The 22,748-nt window shown below is 40.0% G+C and overlaps 1 protein-coding gene across 4 annotated transcripts in view; it reads right to left on the bottom strand.

Annotated features, from left to right (window-relative positions):
• BOC (BOC cell adhesion associated, oncogene regulated) overlaps positions 1-22,748 on the bottom strand; it is a 94,648-nt gene that overhangs the window by 42,042 nt on the left and 29,858 nt on the right. For all 4 annotated transcript variants that reach the window (XM_027867433.1, XM_027867452.1, XM_027867461.1 and 1 more), the window contains exons 3-4: positions 2,319-2,501; positions 1,295-1,573 (exon numbers count right to left, since the gene is read on the bottom strand). In XM_027867433.1, the coding sequence (XP_027723234.1) occupies positions 1,295-1,573; positions 2,319-2,403 (364 nt within the window). In that variant the 5' untranslated portion in view covers positions 2,404-2,501. The remainder of the gene's footprint in view (positions 1-1,294; positions 1,574-2,318; positions 2,502-22,748) is intronic.

Genomic DNA, 22,748 nt, shown 5'->3' with positions numbered 1-22,748 from the left:
ATGAAGCCATAAGTTGCCAAGTTTAGCATGGGTGAACTTGCTACTTTTCTAATGGAAGGGATTCAGAAGCCCTAACTCTCAAACTGTGGTTTGCCTGTCCTCTTAAGTCTCATCTCCAACAAAAGGGCTCTGCTGAATATTCTCTAAGATGTTTCTTTGCAGTCTTACCCCTGTATCCTCCTGGTCCTACAAATGAGAATGTACATTAAGTGCTTTGTGAACTTTAGAGCCCTATATAAACTGATATTATCAGTTATATGCTGATGTTATCAGTAGTATTCTTACTCTGCCACCTCCCAGCTCCTCTTTTCCTGTATGTCATAATGCCTCCTGTCCTGTTACGTTCCTCAGAATCATATTTTAGGGTTCAAGGTGTTTGGTTCCCTAAGGGAACACAAGAGTTTAGGCAAGTTCTGCAGTTGAGGGAGGCCTGTCCAAACCAGACACGACCCTTAGAACAAATGGTATGCACAGTAGTTGGTGGGGGTGGGACAGAGAGCAGTTCTCTCCTACAAAGTAATGGATAGTTCATTCTCAAGTCATTTCTAATACTATTAGAATGTTCAGGAACTCAGTGAAAGGAAGGAAATCCATTTATATTCAAGCACATGTCTCTAATGGACTAAAACCCACATGCTTATGCCAGGGAAGTGTGTCAGGGCAGATAGACCAATACATCCCCTCACCCACCCCCCCTAAAAAAAAAAAAAAAAAGTAAATCTCCAATGGGATCTACCATTCAAATGAGTCAAAGACAGAAGCAATCCTCCAAAGTCCAAAGACCAACTCCAAAGATGGGAAAAGGACCATTCTCCATTTTGGAGAAAGGCAGAATAATGACACAAGGATTGCTCATCCTAGGTGTGGATTACTTTGAAGTTGTAGGACAGTAGAGCAGGGGAAAAGACAAATATGTCACTGAGGCAGGGTTTGAAAGTTGTTACCCCGTCATTATTACTAGCCAAGGGGGCACTATGAGCCTTCATGACTTGCCTTTTTACAAAATAATACTTACATGTCATAGAGAAAGAAGTTTTCAGCACTAAATATAAATTCACAGATAAAAATTAATATTTAATAAGTTCCTGCAGCATCCCTTCCCTTGAGTGTATTATGTCCTTGGCAGGTGCTTACTCTCTAGTCAGTCACAATCCTGCTGGACATTTGTCATTCCTTGTCAGAGAAAAAACAACTGATGTTGCCTCAGCTACCCAGAGGCAAAGGAGAGATCAATGGCAGAGGGATAGAGGATGGACTAATGGCAGAGAAGGAGACATAGCTGGGTAGCACTCACTGGCTAGTGTCACTGTGGCAGGCACACTGGCTACTGCTCCCGCAGGCATTCGGGCCACACACTGGTAACGACCCACAGTGTGGTTGTTGAGAGCAGCAATGACCAGGGTTCCACGGGTGATGAGTATCCCCAGAGCATCATCTGAGCTGTTTAGTTCTTTCCCATTCAGCCTCCAAGTGATGTTGACCCATGGTGGTTCCACAACACAGCCTAGGATCACAGGGCCCCCGTGCTTTTGGACAGTGGAAGTGGGCTGGACAGTAACCTGAGGGACTTCACCTGGGAGAAGAAGAGAAAATTCTGGATGAATCCCACAGAGGGATCAGAAGTTAAATCCTTTATGGGCCAGTAATTTTCTACTTCACAATTTTCCCCATCACAGTTTCGACATATCGCGGGTCGGCATAAGAAATTAAATGAGAATTTTCGGGGAGTTTTGTGGAAGTTGCAGATGAATCAGGAAGGCCAGCAGATGACATAGAAAAAGTTTAGAAACACAGAAATGAATAAAATATACATAGAGTATTGTATAATATCAACATATTTTATCTTTTGGTACCATAATAATTCAGACTTCTCTGTTTTGAAGGAAGGGACAAAAAATTTGATGTGGATTTCCCAGATCATGGTAGCTCTGCAACCCCAAATCCCTGTTATGTGGAAAGGATAACGTGTAGACTATTTGGTCCTTGCAAAACACTATACTTCTTTTAAAAACATTTCAAGAATTCTGTGACTTCTGCTCTTCAGCTCCAGGAAGCAAAGGTAGAGGAACTTGGTGCAAAAATTTGAAAAAAACACACACACACACACACAAAATTGTGGCATTGTTATTGTTAGCATTATTATTTCTCTCCATCTTATATTTTGGGCAGATCTGAGTAGGCCAGTGGAAGCTATATGCCTTTCTGTAATCCCCTTTAAAAGATTTCCTGTGGAATTCTTGAGGTTTGCATTTTATAGTGAAGGAAAAGTAGGGGGATACCAGCAAGGCAGGGATGAATATGGGAAGGGAGGCACTTACCCAAATTACCACAGCAGCTGGCTGCAGCCAAGATGAGACAGGTGATGGTGAGCGCTGGTCTCTTCCTTCTTGGCATCATTGTCATCCCATGCAGCGCAGTCTGTCACAGAGGAACAGAGGCAAGGTTCCCATAAGCCACTCTAGGTCACTTAAGGAGAAGCTGCTAGCTCCTGGAGTCCTTTGCTAGAGACAAGATTAAAAACAAAAAGACTGTGTTAGGAGCATCCCATCTACCGTGACCCACAGTGACCCTCCCTATCTTTCTGCTACTGCCCTTTCTCTGCCACTATCCATAAGACGGTCGTTGGCAGTGGTATCTGTAGTGAGAAGAGTAGGATTAACTGAATAAAAGTTCTGCCCCATCTCTCATTTCAGAAAAGCTTTTGTTAAGTTACACCTTTTGAGCTCAGATATTTGAGTCCTAGTGCAGCTAGGTGACACAGCAGATAGAGTGCTGGCCCTAGAGTCAGGAGGAACTGAGTTCAAATCCAGTCTCAGACACTTATTAGTGATGTGAACTTGGGCAAGTCACTTAACCTTGTTTGCCTCAGTTTTCTCATCTGTAAAATGGAGAAGGAAATGGTAAACCATTCCTGTGTCTTTGCCAAGAAAACCACAAATGGCATCACAGAGAGTTGGCCACGACTGAAATGACTAAACAACAACAAGCTTGAGTCCTGAAGATAGCTTAATAAATTTAATTATGTCACATATGCTATCTGTTTAAAGAAGATAAGAAGGTTCAGTGTTACATAATATACCACTACACACACTCTGGTTATTATTGCTAGCCGAGGAGCAAACAGAGGCGGTATGTAGTAATAAATAAGAGTCATTATGTCAGGAAGTGTTCCCAAAGCCCTTGTTCCTATTCTTACCCCTCTTTCCTTAGTCTCCCAATACACAGAAGCATTTATTAACCACCTACTGAGTGCAAACTACGGTACAAGAAAATGGGGAAACAAAGACAAAAATGGTAACAGTCCTTCCCTTCAAAAAGCTTTCATTCTACTGGGGAGGTAAAACATGTATGGAGATAAATAGACAAAATAACTCAGGAGGAAAAAAGCACTAATAACTAAGAGGAATCAGAAAAAGCTTCCAAAAGGAGGTGGTATGAGATTTGGACCTGGATGGAAACTAAAGACCCTCAGAGGAGAAATGAGAAAGGAGTATATTCTAGTGAACAATCCGTTCCAACAAAAGCATATTCTTGTAACTCTTTTGTACTAGGAATGAGTCCCACACTTGCCAGACTATTTACAACATTGCCCTTAACCAAACTCTTGCTCTAGGAAAGATCACCCACAGCAATTCCCTCAAAGTACTCAACTCTTCTTTCCTTGAAGGATCCAACTCAGACATTGTTCATCTTCCTTTTCAAAGACATCTATCTTTAAAGATGACCTTTAGTCAGATCCCTACGTTTAATCTGGATTTAGAGTCAGAAGAAACCCACGTTCAAATTCTACCTTTAATTCTCATACATGACCCTTACTAGCTAAATAAGTCACTTAGCTTTTCTCTAAGATTCAGCGCCCTTGTCTCTGAAATGGAGATAATAATGCCTATAATACCTAGCTGGACAGTTAGGAGGATCAGATGAGATAATATAAGCCAAGGGTTTTGCAAATCTTAATGTATAATATAAACATGATTCATTGTCATGATTAGTATTAGTATTACTATGGAGAGGTAGTGTCGTATAATGGATAGAGAACCAGTAGGAGGCATTGGATTCAAGTCCTAGTTCTGACACATAATAATCATGTAACACTGGCCAAGTCACAATTTCTAGGTATTGTGGGAACTTTCTAAGACTGTAAGTGCAAAGGAGTTGTTGACCTGCATTAATAGAAGGAGTTTCTTCACCTGGGAGTTCCATTACAAATTAAATCACAGGTTTAATCTACAATAATAATAATAATAATAATAATAATAATAATATTATTCCTCTAGATGTCTAGGGTTTTTTTCTTCCTTCGTAAAACCTTTCTTTTTGTCAGGGTACTAGTTCTCTTACCTGCAGATTTTCTCTAGAACCATATTCCTGTGACTTTTAAAGTTACTACATCTCACCCTTATATATCTCAGCCAACTTCTCTTCTGCTCATACCCTTTTGTTTTTCCTCACTCTTGACTTTTTAATCTGTCTTTCTCTGGCAATGGTTCATTTACACAAAAGTTAAACCACAAATCAGTACATCGTACATGCAAGTGTATGCACACACACACATACATAGAGTCACACACAGAGTCACAAGATGCATAATCCTATCACAGGAAAAAAAACAAGTGGGACCTTTCCCCTCTTAACTATAGTTTTCTTTAACAAACTACAGAACATTGCTATGGTAACAGTATATGTTATTCACACAAATAAACAGACATGGAAAGGAATATTCCAGAAGGCAGTGCGATATAGCTGACAGAAAGCTGATCAGAGTCAGAAGCACCTGGGGTAAAGTTTCACCTCAGACATGCACTGAATGTGGGACCCTGGGTAAGTCACTTAACTTCTCAGTGCCCCAGTCAACTCTCTAAACTGCAAGTTTCAGAACAATTGACTATCTGAATTGTTAACTGAACTTTCTTCTCTTTTCTTTCCCTAATGAAATCACAGTTTGGGTACAAACAAACAAATCCCATGATTTTTCTTAACAAAGGACAGAGAATTGGGCACTTAAGTACTTACTGGGTTTTATGGACTAATGAAAGAAACTCGGAATTACTCCTCAAGTGAAGCGTTTATATTAGCCATTAGTTATTGTTTCAGGTGTCATGTGCAATATCTTGTAACAAACTTTAGGGAACAATTCAGGTGATGTTCTGATAACCCAGGTAGTGACCACTTCTGCTTGGTCACGTGGATCATCAGTCTATAGTCTTTGGATGTGGAATTCATTAATTGGGTGAAAGCATCTTTTTTGCCTCCCTCCCTTTCCAATGCCACTAACTTCCTTCTGGATTTGTTCCCCCCCCCCTCCACTTCTTAGCTTTTTTTCAAGGCGTCCTGACACTCCAGGGTCATGACATCAGACACCCTTATGATTCCTCCCCACTACACAATGTAATTCCCCAGACCCTCACAATGACACTTCTCTCCAGGGAGTGAAATTTGATAATGGGCAAGTTTCTTTTAGGCCTCTATCAATGAGACATAAATAGAAAGCAGTCTCTCCTACAAGCAGATACCATAGCATAGACCCTCAAAACAGCAGCATAAAGAGGAACCAGTGCATTTTCTGTGCATTCTAGCACATCAGAAGCAGGCCAGAAGATCCTCGGTGTTGAGAACTCTAGAACCTTATACTTGAAACACAAGGTAGGGATGACATAACAGGAAGAGTGTGTGGAAAGAAGGTGCCAGGAGAGAAAGACAGTGAAGTTCACATGACCTTTGGGGGCCAATTTAATTCAGGCAGGTTAGTAAAATACATCTGTTATCACTTTCCCTCCAAAAGTATACCCATTCCACCCTACTGTGCTTTCTCTATTGTTATTGCATTAAGAAAATGTTAATGGGGACAGAACTGAAATCCCAGAGGTAAATCTGCCAAAGCCTTCCATCCTCGTCTCCTTTCAGCTTCCTGTCAGTATAATGACTTTAGACCCTCACTCACTGCCTTCTCAAACCTTCTTTCCTTTGTATTTACATATCAAGATCCTATTGGCCTTTCAGCCTAACTTCTCAGGAGCTGCCTCGAGCTGAATTGCTCTTCACAACACTAAGCTAGAATCTTTTAACTAATAAGAACTGGAAAAACAAACAAACAAATTAAAAAAATAAACACTATAGGTTAGGCAATACAAGCCACAGACCAAAAAATCATCAACCTGTAAAACACAGAGGGCTGCCAGAAGGCTAAGCAATGTCCCCTGGGGGCTACTACTAACCCCAAAGAGAGCTTAGGGGAGAAAGAAAAAAAAAGGAAAAGGAAAAATAAAGGGAAGAAGCAGAACAGTAGGAAGAGATGCTGGGGGAAGAGGGTTAGAAAATACTAAAAGAGGCACATGTAATCATGGCAGATTCAGAGTGTTCCAAAAATCTTAGTGCAGTTGCGCGAGCTATTAAGGCTCAAAGGCTATTAAAGCTTAAAACTACTGTGACTTTTGGGACATTCTGTACTTACACAGTACTTCATAGTCACAGTTACCTCACTTGATTTTCACAACTCTGTAAGAGAGTTGATGTAAATATTGCTATTTCCATTTTATAGTGAAGAAAACTCCATTCAGAGGGTGAAGGGACTTGTCTATGATCACAGAATTCCATTCAATTAAATAAAACAAACATTTATTAGACACCTACTATGTACCCAGCACTCTTTCTCCAACCAAAATTCCTATCAGTTGCCAAGCTCCATTCATCCACAACAATCTCTTTCACATCTATCCTCTTCTCTCCAATAATACAGCCATTATCCTATTTTAGGCCCTTGTAACCTCTTGACCAGTTATTAGACTAGCATCCTAAGTATCCTCTCTGCCTCTGAACTCTACTATCTCCAATCCATTCTTCATATAGATCTCAGTCTTATCATGACTCTCTCATGCTCAAAAATCTTCAGAAAGAAAGAAACCTTCAGAAATCCTGCATTGCTTTTAGGGAAAAATAAAAAGGACTTAGCTTGGCGTGTAAAACTCCCTACAATCAGGATCTAATGTATACATTTTCTTTTTTTTTTGGCTAGGCAATGGGTGACTTTAAGTGACTTGCCTAGGGTCATACAGCTAGTAACTGTTATATGTTTGAGGCTGGATTTGAACTCAGGTCCTCCTGAATCCAGGACTGGTGCTCTGTCTACTGCTCCACCTAGCTGCCCCCCGAAGTATTCATTGTTACATCTATTTCACACCACTCCCTTTAATGTACACCACTTTCCAACTACCACCTCTTCATTTCCCACTTACACATGATTTCATAAACCATTGCCCAAGAGTAGAGTTTACTTCATCTCTACAAATGTTGGTCTTCCTCCCAAGCTCAGCTTAAGTGCCACCTCCTCCCTGAAACTTTCCTGATCCTCCCAGCTATTATTGTTCTCCCCATTCTTAGATTCTCCTAGAACACTTTGTCTAATTCCACCTTTTGTGAAATTACTTCACTCCTTGCTCTGTAGTATACTTTTCTATGTTCATGTAAACTCCAGTAGGATATAAGTTTCTTGAGGACTGAGGCTATTTATTATTTTTCCCCTTTGTATCTCTACTGCCTATCTCTCATACAACGATACTATACAGATCCTTCTGAAGAACTTTGGAATTGATTTCATGATCTGGCAGACCCTGGCAAGAGGTGGTATGCCCACATCAAAGAAGGCACAGTGCTCTATGAGCAAAGCAGAACTGTAGCAGCTCAAAAGAAATGTGAAACGCGCAGATTTAGAGCCATCTCCACCCCAAATGTTCATGTGGACTATTTGTGCCTGATCCGTGGTAGAGCCTTCCCAGTTCGTATTGGTCTGATCAGTCACAGTGATACACACTGTACATTGACTCCAACATAGTGATGTCATTTTGGTCCTCTTCTAGAATGATAGACACCAACCAACCAATCAGCCTGTCTCTCAATGGGAACTTAATATTTATTCAGTGAAATTATTTTAAAAATCTTTATTGATTTGAGATTATTTTTAATTTTTTAATTAATTCATAAATTTAATTAATTATTTTAAAAATCTTTATTGATTTGGGATTCATGGGAAGTAAAGCCAGAAACTTCAATGATCTGTGTTTTCATAAGTACAGGTACTCTCTTTATTATCACAGAATGCTTGCAACTGAAAAAAAAAATCATCATCTGGTGGTCATCTTGAAAATGATTCTCTTTCAACTTTGTTAGGCTGGTTCTCAGATAGATATAGCATCTACTTCCAGGTAGAATTCATATATAAAACTCAAGTCTTTGGTCACCTTGTCCAGGACTCTTCTCCCTATGCCATGTTACCCTCCACAGACCATCCAAATGAAGCCTTCTGCTAAGAAACAGTAAAAACAGAGAAGGAAGGACTCTTAAGTAAGGTCTTCCATGCTCAGTGACCAAATTCAACCTGGATGTGAACCTATATAACATCAATTTGCCAAACAAGTTTATCTTTCAGACCCTAAAATAAGCAAGTTATAAAATGTTATGATGAAATTCAAACTCTGATTTTTTTGGGGGGAAGAGGGGGTTAGATGGAGGACCCCTCATGGACCTCTCATTTCATCAAAATAGGAAATTATTGGTAAGAAATTTTCTCTACTGATACAGATAGATATCTACATTAGAGCACTGAGAGGTTAAGTGGTTTTCCTAGAATAACAAAACCAGCATGCTCAGAAGTAGATTTTGAATTTGTGTCTTCCTGACTCTAAGACTGGCTCTGTACCTAATACACCAGGATACTTCTCATAATATTCCTTTCCATGTCTATTTATAATGTTGCCATAGTAATAACATATATGAGTCTTACAATTTTCTCCTCTTCCCACCCAAGGGATTTGCAGACTGGGGTTTGGAGTTAGGAGGCCAAATGGGTGTTTTGTGCTATGAAGTATCTATTCTAGTCCATCCTTTTTCTCAATAGCATGGTCTAGTGAAAAGAACATTGATCTGGGAATTAGGAGACATAGGTTTGGGTTCCAACTCTTTTACTTAATTGCTCCATGACCGTAGAGGAGACTTTTACCTTTTTGGTCTTCAGGTTCCTCATTTGAAAAAGAAAGAGGGTTTGTGTTTGGGTTAGATTATTTTTCAAGTTCTTTGAGCACTGTATTTTGAGCCAGAAGACATGGATTTATATTGGCTCTGACGTCTACTACCATTGTGATCTTTATTTCCTCTTACTCTATACCTCTGTTCATCTATAAAATGAAGGGCTTGGATAGATGATTTCTAAGGTCCCTTCCAGCTCTAAATCTATGATTCTTCAAACTCAAACATTCTCCAAATCTCTGGTTTTCTTGCTACTCTTAGGCCCTGAAAAGATAAAGATGGCAACCATGTATATTACATGATAACCATCATACCAGCCATAACAGAAAGCAAAGTTGGGGTTTTACTCCCTGCCGTGCCCTACCTCCCAAATGGTTGTGGTGAATCTGTTGTTCAAAAATGGGAGCAAGAAAAAGAGGGAAGAAGGGAGGAAAATAGGCAGACTTTTAAAAAAAGTTCTTTCACATGAAGTAAAAATAACAATTTCCTGTTGGTAGGGTGAGAGCTTTAGCACAGTCCAGTAAATCAAAATGATCTATTATTAGCAGAATCAAATTAATGAAAACTGTCAGTGGACTGGGGCTAGATTGAATTCCTTATGATTTCCTCATCCACCCTACTTCTTGGATAGATAAGTAGCATATAGAAAGACTATATATATGGGGAAAGCCAAAATGGGAGGGGGGGGAGAGAGAGAGAGAGAGAGAGAGAGGGAGAGAGAGAGAGAGAGAGAGAGAGAGAGCCAAGTCTCTGATTTCTTCCTATAGTTCTCTGTACTCAATACATGTTTAATATAGCTTACATTAAGCACAGTATGGGATGGTTAGAGATTCTAGTAGTTGTTTCTCCAAGAAAGGCTCACCAATTATTTGGTAGATTGGTCAAGTCAATAATTCACCAAGCATTTATTAAGTACCTACTGTGTGCCAAGTACTGTACAAAGGGCTGGGAATACAAAGAAAGGCAAAACAAAAAACAAAACAAAACAAAAAAACAGTCCCTACTTTCAAGGAGCTCACAGTCTAGTGGGTCCAATTATGTCTGTGTAGGCCAACAAACTGATTAAACAGAAAAATCTAAAGAGAAGTCTTATTTTGTTTCAGGTATATGTATGTTTACATATGTATTTTTTTTAGGGGAAAACTATGAATTATCCAGATAATTGCTTCAACTCTCCATTCTGCTTTGCACACATAGACTAATTCAGATATAACCCCAACTTACTGGAATTTTAGGCAAATGCTTTGCTTATATTAAGGTTCCACACCTCTACATGGAAGATGACAACAACTATCTCTTTCTCCAACCAAAGTGTCTGTGGTGTGAAATAATTGAAACTCAAAAAGTAACCTTTAAAAAAAGAAACTCCACATGAATTCAAAGTAATAAAGAGGAAAAATTGGAAGAGACAGACATGAGAGTTCTTAGCTCAGAAGAAGGCAGTAACAAAGGTGTTTGGGCTATAAAATTGACAAAAGTTTTACTGAGGAAATTCAGCCCAGACCCCCTCCTGCTTAACAAGAACCAGCTAAACAATTCCCATTACTTCCGCACCCTCTATAATTTATATGGTTCAAAATGGAAACAGATCCTGTTACTGCTGCCAACCACCTTTGTGCTCTTAACTGGACAACAAGAAAAGAATGCAACTCAGGGAAAACAGGTATGAAAAGATAAAATAAGGAATTCTCCACAACACAGATGCAAGGCATCTATGAGTTGTATTATTTCTCCTGTCATACATTTGGGTAAACTGAGCTATTAGAGGACAGATGACTTGCCCCAAATCACCCAATGAGTTGGAGGAGCATAGAAATCTAAGGTTACCAGCCCCATAGCCTATTCAATGATTCTACTGCTTTTAAAGAACTTTTAGAATTGCTAGTACTACAGTTACCCGTCCGTTGGCGTGCTTGTTATAAAATGAATTGGGCAACATGTGGTGATGGAAAAGTCCCCAAATTTGGCAGGCACAATGGTGGTGATAACTCTCTATATCCCTCATATTCTTGGTAATTGCAGGGAATGCCACAAATTCAGAAATAACAAAATAATGAGCAAGTGAGAAGAATATAAATCTTTTTAAAAAATTTTCAATCTACATTTTCCCATTAAAAAAACCAAAAGTGGGAGTGGGGAATGTATCCTTAAAATGAATTACTCATTTAGGACTATCTGACTTGCCAAGTTATGAAACTTAAATCAAAGCCATTTTGGAGGATTAACCCAACACACGTGCACAAAAAAGTGTCTGAAAAATTTAACTGCTGACATACACTTTCCCTATGAATCAACTCCCACCAAAGACACATTTATGAAACTTTCCAAGGAAAACAACAAAACATACTTCTGGGTTGAGACCAAGTATGAGAAATTTTAGCCTCAAAGTGTTTATTTTACAAACATCTGAGAGGATATCTGCAGCAGGGGAGCAAACATCAGGTTTACCTTCTCTGCAGAAATAATTCTTGTAGGATGATTGGGATCTTAAGAGAGACTGTCTCATATAGCTACAAGCACATGGCATGTCCACTGACTATCATCTTGTTCAGCCATGGTGCTATTCAACTAATTTCAAGGATGGAATAAGATTTCACTTTGGTTTGGCCATTATAAATAAAATCGTGGTGTCAAATGAAGGGCTGGGTATAAAGGGACAATCATATTGGTTTGTTCTATGACCTGACTCAGTTTCCTTATCTAAGTCTACAATTTTCTCACCTGTTAAATGATATAATTAGTGGTAACTGTCCCCCTATCTAGCAAAGGGAAATGGTTTCTGTAAAATGCTTTAAGCTTCCTGGAAATCAATCAAAATCAATCAAAAAGGGTCTTGAAAATGATTACAGTAATGAATGCCTATCATATAGACAGGACAGCATTATATCTCACCCTACTTGTCAGCAAAGCAGTAGGCGCTGGTTGAACCAATCACAGCCTTATAACAAGTTACAGATTGCTAGAGAGTGGTCCAGGGTATCAACTAGCTTGCACTTATCTTGAGAAAGAAGGGGAAAAGTTAGCCAATGGATAATTTATGATCTTATAACAAAGGCATAGCTGACATTGGTAAGCAGTCCAAGGTATTAAGCTGTGCATAGTACAAGGCTCCCTTTCAGATTTCTCTAAGAAGAAACCATTTGCCCCACGGACTCCAGAGAATCAGTGCTGCAAGTCAGCCTCAATTCAACGTACATGTGGCAACAGCCATGTGCCAGGTCACAGTAGGGAGGTCTGCTCAGGAGCCGCTAACTCTCTGGTTGGAGTACAGGGGGAGAGGAGAGTAGCTATACTTGGACTCTGGATAAAGTGAAGGTGTCTAGAGTTCCCATCTACGCTTCAGTAAAGTTAGGCTAACTCTTGTCCACTACCACAGAGGGAAAAACAAACAAAGAAAAAATCCAACCAAAACCCAAGGTGCATTGGAGACTCTAAGCAAATTTTATTTCTTTTGTTACACATAACCCTCCTGGAAGCTGACATCACTAAACTGATATTAAAACATTTAAAAAAATAAATTTATTGCTATACTAGAAAGAAAAACCACTACCTTTCTTCCACAACAACCCTCACTCCCACCACTTAATTTCTTTTCTCTTTCCCTCTCTACTCCACCCCCCCCCCCACTACCACCAATGCCATATAAATTCAATTTGACAACCCTGCTAATTGGATAAACGAAGCTCCTACACTCCGAGAAGGCCCGTTCTCTTTTCTTTTCTTGTTTTTGGAGGGCTCCAAACAGGGTGATTGTGCTCTTCTTTAACATGAATTCCATCTGCTTTATTTCTCTCTCCCCATTCAAGATTCCTCCTGAATATTTATGAAGCCTCCCTGCCCACCCCCCACACCCATCTTCTTTTTACTCCACCTAACATTCCCTCTCCCTTCACTCCCTCTAACTCATCCCTCCCTCCTTCCCCCACCTCCTTCTCCTTTTCCCTCCATCCTCCCCCTCCCCATCTCTCAGAGCCAGGACAATAACCTTCCAAATGGCCCCCCCCTCCTAGCTTTAGATAAACACAAGCAGTGTCAAGTGTGAGGAGAAGGGGGGGGAGGGGGTTCAACTGCCAGTCAAGCCCCCAGCCTTCAATGAGGCCCAGAGGCCTACCCTAATCTGCTGCATGCTTGCCATATGGGGGCTGTGTTGCCCTGGGAAACACTAACAGGCAGAACGGAGCTTAATAGAGTCCATATTCATTGTAATGCAGTGAGATAGCTCAAGGCACTATTGCCCCTTCGGTCTGTTTTCATTCTTCTGTTCCCCACTTTTTTCTTTTTTTTTTCCTCCCTTTTTCTTTCTTTCTTCCTTTCAAAAGGACAAGGCCCCTGGAGAGCGCTAATCTGGAGAGGTTGGGGCTTGGAAAAGGATGGTGTTTGGGGTTGGGAGTAAGGGTTAGGGGGTGGGGAAGGCCAGGGCTAGAGGTGGGGGTGGGGCAGCTGTGGAGTGGAGGGGGAGAAGCTGGCAGTGGTGGGGTGGTAGTAAAGAAACTGGGCTAATAAGCATGCAGTAGACCCAGCTGTCAAGAGGGTCAAAAAGCAGCTAGCTACCTTACCCTAAGAGCCAGGCCACGTCAGCTTGGGAGAGAAAGAACCATGTGGATCTGTGTTTCTCCATGTGCAAGCCCAGGAGGATATGTATCTACTTAGGATCTTTTAGCCATGGAGGTGCTTGGGTTTTCTTGGGACTGTGGCAAGACTGTATTATGTCTTAGCTTCTCAAGAAATCAGCCTACCTGAGACCACAACAATTCTGTTTGATGACACTCTTGTGCCATCTCTAAAACTCCAAGGATCACAGCCTCCAGCTTCAAATCACCATCAGTCAGGATTAGTAAAAATACATGCAGTAGAATCTAGAATTTTTTCAATGGCTGCAGAAAAACACTAGCCTGGGATTCTTAAGACGTAGGTTCTAAACTTGACTCTTCCACTAGATAGCTGTTCAGACTCAGGTAAGTCTTTTCAGCTTTTTAAGCCTGTTTCTTCGTCTATGATGATGTTATACTAAATGATTTTTAAGGTCATCCTGCTCTGATATTCTATGATCTATAAAGAGAAATTCCTGAGTACTGATCATAAAGTGACTTTACTCCTTCAATATATTTCTAAGGGTGATAATGACAGAGTGAGCAAGGTCATAATCAGGAAGAACTAAGTTCAAATATGTCCTCAGACACGTACTAGCTGTGTGACACTGAGCAAGTCACTTAACCTTGTTTGCCTCAGTTTCCTCATCTGCACAATGGCCCGGACAAGAAAATGGCAAACCACTCCAATATCTGCCAAGAAAACCCTAAATGGGGTCACAAAGAATTGGATGAAAATGAAACAAGGCAGTCTGAGCAAAATCATTGTCAGGAATCATCTGAATTCAAATTTGGTCTTGTACACTACTATCTAGGTGACCTTGGACAAGTCATTTAACCTGTCAGCCTCAATTTTCTCAACTGTAAAATGGGGATAATAATAGTACCTACCTCTCAGGGTTGTTATGAAAATTAAATGAAAGAATATTTGTAAAAATCACTCAGCATAGTGCCTAGCACATAGTAGGTACTATATACATGATTATTCCTTTCCCTTCCCTAAACCATTCTAAAACCTTAATTTTTCTTTACCCCTTGCCCCCTTTTTTGGCCCTTGGACTAGGCACTTCTGCTCCTTTTTGGCTTCTTCTTGCCCCCTTACCATCACCAGCACGCCATACAGACTGTATTCATCTCCCCAGCCCAACCCACATAACAACTCAATTAGAAACAGGAAAACAAGGGGCTTAGAGAATAATCTAATACAGCCTCATACAGATGTGAAAAACCAAGGCCTGGAAAGGGAAAGTCAGTCACCCAGAGAATTACTGGCAGAGTAGGACTAGGGACCAGTTCTCCCAGTCCAATGAATGCTCTTTCCACTATGCCACAGGAGCCAACTCAAAATAACAGGAAGGCTGATCCTTAGAGCTCTCTGGAAGGCTTAAGGCACCATCTTGGTTTCGATTGTTCTCTCTTCCCTGCTATAGTTTTCATGCTCTGGGTGCTACTTATAAAGAGCTACTGATGACAGTGTTCTACCTTCTACTGTGACTCTTGGCCTTGAAAGGCTGTGCATCCATACAAGGATGAGGTTTGAGAATGGACTTATGATTTCATTGTTATGGGGAATGAAGCTCCCTCTATCAATGCACTTCATGATACCTTCTCTGCAGCTCAGTCTTAGAGAGTTGCCTAGAACATTGAGGGGTTAAATGATTTGCCCAGGATTATAGAGAATATGTCAGATGAGAGACCTGAACCCACACCTTCCTGGTATCAGAGGGACTGAACCCACATTTTCCTGGCTCCAAGGCCAGCTGTCTACCTACTGTACTATTGCATCTATAAAAAATAGCTTGCAAAGAAGTTTTCATTCCTCAGAGCTACAACCCAGAATCCTAGCACCATTAACCTCAAAAGTCACAATATACAACTATATTTGTCTGATCTCAGAAAGCACTAGACTTGGGAATCAGGAGACTTGAGTTCCAGTCCTCTTTCTCATTGTATAATTTTGGGCAAGTTACAACCTCCTGGACTCCTGTATCTTTATCTTTAAAGAAGCAGAAAAAATACTATACTTGCTGTAAAAAAAAAAAAAAGCTGGATAAAAATATAAAAAGGACTCTCTGAAAAGCAGGAAAGAAAAAAAATATTTCTTCATACTTAACCTGCCCACAATGCAGGGCTTTTTGTGAAGATCAAATGAAATAATGCATAGAAAGTCTTATCTTAGTTAAAGCGCTAATATTGTCATAATCATTCAGCCCACTACACCTGGAGCCATTGTCAAAGTCTGAGATTCCATTAATGTTAAGTGTTTCCCACTGCCCTTCCCCCTCCTCACCCCAAAACAGAAACAAAAACAACCCATGTAGGTGATCAGGCACAGGGCACAGGGAATAAAGTGACATTAAAAAAAATATTCCCTTCTCTGCTATAGGAAGACCCCATCTGCAATTCATCATTGAATCTAATCCACTCCTTAACAGGCTTCTACTTTGGGGCTGCCTCTTAGGGGAATGAGATGGAAACTCTATAGAGAAAAGGTTAACAGGAGAATTACTCATTGAGCTTGGGGAAATGATGGATACATGGAAAAATAGTCCTATAAAGGGTTAGTTGTGATCATATTCACTAGAATAACAAAGTTCCTCCCGTTAATATTCAGTTGCTGCCACCACTCCTACACCCCAAAATGGCCCCATACTGTCTTGTGTGATTCTCTCTCTTCCATTCCAGAAGTCAGGAGACTAAATACGCTAAGCAATTTGGAAAATAAATGAATGAGGCTAAGAGAATAAGTGTACATGCGGGTGAAAAGAGTGGGAGTATGCTAGCCTGTGCATGAATGAGTGTGTATGAGGAGGTATGAACAAGAATGAGGAAGAGAATTTAACTGAATGGCAACCTAAGAGTAGTACAATTTAGTTTGTGAGCTTAATAAATGCTTGTTGAATTGAATTATGTAAAAGGTTGGACCATAAGATCATAGCCAATATCTTATAGCTGGAAGGGGACTGGAAGGTCCGTCTCATTTTATAGATGACAAAATTAAAGGCCAGAAAAACTGTCATTTGCCTAAGGTCACACATGTAGTAAGTAGCAATGAACCCCAGTTTCTAACTCCAGAAACTTCATCAAGAGACTGGAAATCAAGAGAGAAGGACACACATAGTCTCTCTTGGGTTAAACAATTTTAGTCAATGGTTAAAAGAGTAGATTATTAAATTTTCAGTGTGGGCATTTACACTTCAGAAATCAGCAAATGCTACAGATCAGGAATTGACTTACTGTTTGCTGAGTATCTAAGCTTAAGAAAGTAATGGAGATAATGTTAATATTTCAAATTAGACCTACAAGTGAATCAATTGTATATTTTCCCCTCAGAGAGCTGTTCTTAAACATTTACCAACATACCCCTGGTTAAAGGCGATAGAACTAAAAATATGTTAACAAAAAGTCCTCATTTATTCTCAAAGAAAAACTAATGTGACCATGGGCTTTATTTCTTAGAATCCAAGGACTTTACTAGTCATTGTGGATAGCCCCAGGAAGAGGGAGAAGGGCTAAGCAGGGCCTCTGATAGGACTCATCACTCTGGCAGATGTGGCTGTGGGTTGGGATTTCATTCAAGGGGTTTCTTTTGTTTTCCTTCTCATCTTCTTCCCAAGAAACAAACACTAAACTAAGCTTGAGGCTTTAGGCTTCCTGCAGACACTGGGTTGAAGGCACATCAAGGAAGAGACAGCAGAGGCTGCCAAACAGGCACAGCTGGAATGAGCTTGAGGTTAGTTTGGGAGAAGGCAGGAAGAGAAGGCAGGCAGGAGGGAAGGAAGCAGAGAAAGGTAAAAAAGACAGTAAGGAAGGGAGGTGATACATTATGGAGACGGGAAGAAAAGAGAGATGACAGAGAAGTTGAAGGGGGTGTTAACTTGAGGTGAATCAAGCTATTCACAACTCAAATGCTTAGTATCTAGTACAGGTTTTAGCACATATTGTACAGTAAACAGCTGATGAATGATTACCTACTCCAGAAAGGAGCTTACAGTCAAGTCAACAAACATAGATTAAGTGCCTTCTATGTGCTAAGCACTGTGCTAAACACTGGTAATACAAAGAAAAGCAAAAAAATTGTGCCTGCCCTCAAGGAGCTCACAATCTAATGGGGGAGACTACATGCAAATAACTATGTATAGACAAGGTATATATAGGATAAATTGGAATTAATTTCAGAGGAAAGACATTAACATTAAGGGAAACCCGGAAAGGTTTCTTATACAAGGTGAGTTTTAGAAGGAAGTTAAGGAAGCCAGTGGGCAGCTAGAGGGTTCAGTGGATAGAATGCTGGGCCTGGAGCCAGAAACACTCATCTTTGTGAGTTCAAATCTGGCCTCAGATACTTACTAGCTGTGTGACCCTGGCCAAGTCACTGTTTGCCTCAGTTTCCTCATCTATAAAATGAGCTAGAGAAGGAAATGGCAAACCACTCCAGTATTCTTGCTAAGAAAACCCCAGATGGGATCACAGAGTTAGACATGACTGAAAATGACTGGAATCTGCCAGGCACTGTGCTAAGTGCTTTATAATAATCTCATTTGATCCTCACAACAATCCTGGGAGGCAGATGCTATTATTATCCTCATTTTACAGATGAGGAAACTGGGGCAAACAGAAATTAAATGACTTACCCAGGGTCACACAGCTGGCAAGTGTCTGAGCCCTGATTTGAACTTGGGTCTTCTGACCATGGTTCATTTGATTTTTCTGGTGTAGAGAACTCCCAATGAGGAAACTCTTTCTATCAGTACAGATCAGTAACTGTTCTCCAGTTAATTAGCACTTGGGCCACTGAGAGGATTAGTGACATAGCCAAGGTCACACAGCCAGCATGTGTCAGAAAAGGCCATGAACTTAGGTCTTCCTGACTCCAGGCTGGCTCTGTATTCCACACTATACCAGGCTACCTTTTCTTGTATTTGCCATATGCTTTAGTTATTTTTAATTTTTTGCAATGGTTTCTTTTAAAATACTCACTTATTTTTCTGAGGGTATTATGAAAGGGATTCTTGTTCAAGTCCTGGATCACGTTGGACTACGTGAAATCTGAAGACTGTGATCTGTGATCTTGTGATGTCTGACAGTAGTCACCAGGCCAATGATTCACCTGCATGGCTTGGTGAGTAGTATAAGACTCCATTGTGCACTGAAATTTTCTCTGAGCAAAGAGTGCCTTCTGCTCCCTGATGCACAGCCAAGTGCCTAAGGCAAATAGACTCCCACGGGCAGTTGAGTTCTCTGGCAGATTCATTTTTAAATACATGTGCTAGCAGGCCCCTCTATGAAGGCAAGGCTGGCCATAATCCCTCTTTTTTGGCTACTGGTCTATAGGTGTCATTGACCAGCACAGGAATATGTCCCTAATCTGATCCTAAGAATTGGAAAGTCCCTTTCAAGTGAGAAGAAAAAAACCCTTAGTTTTTTTAAAAGAAAGTAACTGAACCAATTAAGCACCTACTATGCAAAATAATAATAATTGATATTTCCAAAGTACTTTTTTTCTAAAGCGCTTTATATAAATTATCTCACTCACATCTCACATGACCTAGAGAGGGGCAGACATGGTGTAGTTGATGGAGACCTGCTCACTGAGGCCAGAAGGCCTTAGCTGATTCCTGCTTCTAATAACAAGGACTGTTTGACCTCTAGGCAAGAAAGATGGAGGAGGAGAGACACTGAAGGGGAAGAGAAGAAAGAAAGAAATGGAAGAAGAGAAGAAAAAGAAAGACAATTACCCCCCAGGTGATTTTCTAAGCTTCTAAGTTGCAGAAAAGGTGCCCATCTGCATAGGTGGAGCAAATTCTTTCCCTGAAGCTATCCATCCCCATGAAATCAAACAACACAAAATGAAACAAGACAAAACAAAACAAAAAACCCAACCAGAGCTGGGTATTAGAGGTATTGTTTCCCCATTTTACAGATCAGGCAGCCAAAGCTCTGAGAGGTTAAGTAATTTGGCCCTGGGCACACAACTTGTCACTTTCTGAGGCAAGGGATTTACAAGTTAATGTAATGGGCAGCCAAGTGAGACACAAGTGTGAGAAACACAGTCCCCAGCCGCCCGGGGCTTGCAGACCAGCGTGGAAACATACAGGTGTACACAATGCAAGGTAGAAAGTGATACCAATACAAGAGAGATGGGAAGTATTGTCAGAGTTCAGAGATTACCTCTGGCTGGGGAAGAATAACGTAATAAAAACCTTGCTCTACGTCCTTGGGCTTGGCTCTCTGAACCTCAGTTTCCTCATCTGTAGAAGGAAGGGATTCGAATAGATGACTTCTAAGGTTCCTTCCAGATCTAGACTTATAATCGTATGAACCACATAAGTGTATTTTCCTCTTGCTTCTGCAGATTTATGGTAGTCTAATCTGAGTGTCAGAATATGATGTTAATAAGCAGACAAACCCCTGCAACAGAGCATAGTAGTCTCAAAATGCAACTGATAAATACATTTAGGAGGTATGTAGATGTCATTTAGGATGAACCTTCTGAATAATTCAGATCAATGGAGACACTAACCTTTTTTGATTATCTGTAAGATCTATCTAACTTTACTCCTGAGATACTTAAGGAGTCTTTGGAAAAGTTGTTATTATGGAGTCATTTTTCAGTCCTATCTGACTCTTTATGACCCCATTTGGGGTTTTCTTGGCAAAGATACTGAAGTGGCTTGCCCTTTCTCCAGCTCATTTTACAGATGAGGAAACTGAAGCAAACAGGGTTAAGTGACTTATCCAGGGTTACACAGTTACTAAGTGTCTAAAGCCAGATTTGAACCCAAGAAGATGATTTTTTTTTTTTTAGCTAGGTGATGGGGTTAAGAGACTTGCCCAGGGTCACACAGCTAGTAAGTGTTATATGTTTGAGGCTGCGTTTGAACTCAGGTCCTCCTGAATTCAGAGCCGGTGCTCTATCCACTGTGCCACCTAGCTGCCCTAAGATGAATCTTCTTGAATCCAGGCTCAGAACTCTATCCTCTCCACCAAAAGTTTGAAAAAATATCATATGTGTATGTGTGTGTGTGTGTGTGTGTGTGTTGTATTGTATATATATTCTATTTATTTGGGGGGAATAAGAGTTTCAATGTGTAGGGCTTAAAAAACGCCCAATAACAATCTAGTTGAGGATTATCTAAATTAAAGTAATTTTATTTTTAATAGAGAGAAATTAAAATATCCCACTTATTTAAAAATTAAGAACTGAAACACAAAACTATTTTGCAATAGATACAAGCCAGTGATTTAAAAAATGCTATAGGTTTATAATATGGCTAGTTAAGGGATAATCAGGGAGAGAATGTAATTTCTTTGTGATTGGGGATTGCTTCATTCAATTTGGATCCCCAGTGCCTAGTACGTAGTAGGCACTTAATAAATAATTGTTGATTGACTGATTAAGGAGAGAAGAAAAAAATAGGGAGGAAAAGGATTAGAATGACTTGTACATAGAGGAAAATACACAGATATGGAGGGTGAGGAGGGGAGAAGGAAATGGTACTAGTAGTGAGAAGGGCACTGGCTTTGGAGTCAGACTTGGGATCAAATCCTTTCTCTGTCATTTACTACCACTGCAACCATTTTCCCTCTCTGGGCCTTGGTTCCTCATCTGTAAAGTGAGGGGGTTGACCTAGATGGCCCCCAAGCTCTCTTCTAACCCTAAATCTTATGATCCTACCAGATGTGTCATCATTTTTATGCAAATCCACTCTGTGAGAGGGAGGCCTGCATTCAACCTGATATAACCTGATTGCCTTCCCAATCAAATTGCCTCCAATTCACCCTGGACATTTGCACATAGTTTTTTTTTTTTTTGCCTGCTGTGTCTAAGAATTATTAATTATATATAGAATTATATGTATACATTGCTTAGATATAGAATTAATTATTAGAATATTAATTATTATATATTAATTATATTAACTATTAGAATGTGATCACCCTGAGGTCAGGGACCTTCTTTTTGCCTTTCTTTGTATTTTCAGCACTTAGCACAATACCTGGCACATAGTAAGTAACTTAAATTAATGCTTGTAGACTTGCAAGAACCCTGAAGGCATGCTAAAGCTCTCATTGGCAGAGCTCCAAATAATTTACTAATTCTACTTTTTAAATCAACAACAACAATAATCTTATAGGTCCTAAGAGGGGAAAATGTTGCCAGATTTTTTTATAAAGTAATTTAATTCTACCTAAGAGTCTGAAGCACCAGCATTGTTCAACTCCTTTTTTCCATGAAGAAAAACTCCTAACTTCCTACTCTGAAAAATGAGGAGTATCACACCTCATTTAACAGAGAAAATATGGTCTACTTTCATGCAATAATATCTCCATCTTCTTACCTTTTAAGGTAGGTACATTAAAGACTTAAAGTCCTATTGCATTTTAATGAGCTTAGGTATAAATGGTGTTTATACAGAAGGCTAGATAAAATTCAGTCAAGGGCTAGAGTTTCCCTGCCCCAGTCTGATATCCACATAAGAAAACTAATATAACCCTCACTCAAAGTACCTTTGCATAAGATTCTCCACATTGGTTGGGAATGATTACTTAATGTTCCCTGCCTTTACGATGGGATGCAGTTGGCAAAAGAGAAAGAGATCATTTTTTTCAGGCTTCCAGCTTTGAGAAAGAAGATAGGATTCCAGATTCTCTTCAGCTCTCTTCTTCTGGGAAGAAGCTGACATGTAGGGGTTACACTAACAAATATTAATCAATGATAGTGCTGATCGGTGTTGTGAATAGTTATTCTTGAATCTGAGGTAAGACTGTATATTTCCCAACCTTTCTCAGTCATCATTTAACACTACCTACGCTAATAGCACCTCGTTGCCCCTCAGGGACCTCTGAGGTTGTAAAGAACACTTGCCCTACCCTTTGTACCATCTTGATGATGATAATGATGATAATTTCTCAGTTGTGTCCCTGCTTGTTCACATACTGGGAAAATAACAATCAGAGCTCAGGCCATTTGGAAAAAGAAGTTGAAGTGTGTTCATTTAATTTATAGAGATTTGGTTCAATATAACATGAGGTAAATAGCTTCATCTCCTACTGGAGAAGGAGCAAAACTTTGATTTGGCATTTCTTTTAAACCCAACTCAATTTTTGGTCAAAGACCCAATATGAAACTTTTGTCCC

This window comes from Vombatus ursinus, unplaced genomic scaffold, assembly GCF_900497805.2.
Source record: "Vombatus ursinus unplaced genomic scaffold, bare-nosed wombat genome assembly UNPS02001419.1, whole genome shotgun sequence".
Classification (NCBI taxonomy): Eukaryota; Metazoa; Chordata; class Mammalia; order Diprotodontia; family Vombatidae; genus Vombatus; species Vombatus ursinus.
Note: the sequence above shows the minus strand (reverse complement) of the source record. Positions and strands in the feature narration are given on the sequence as shown.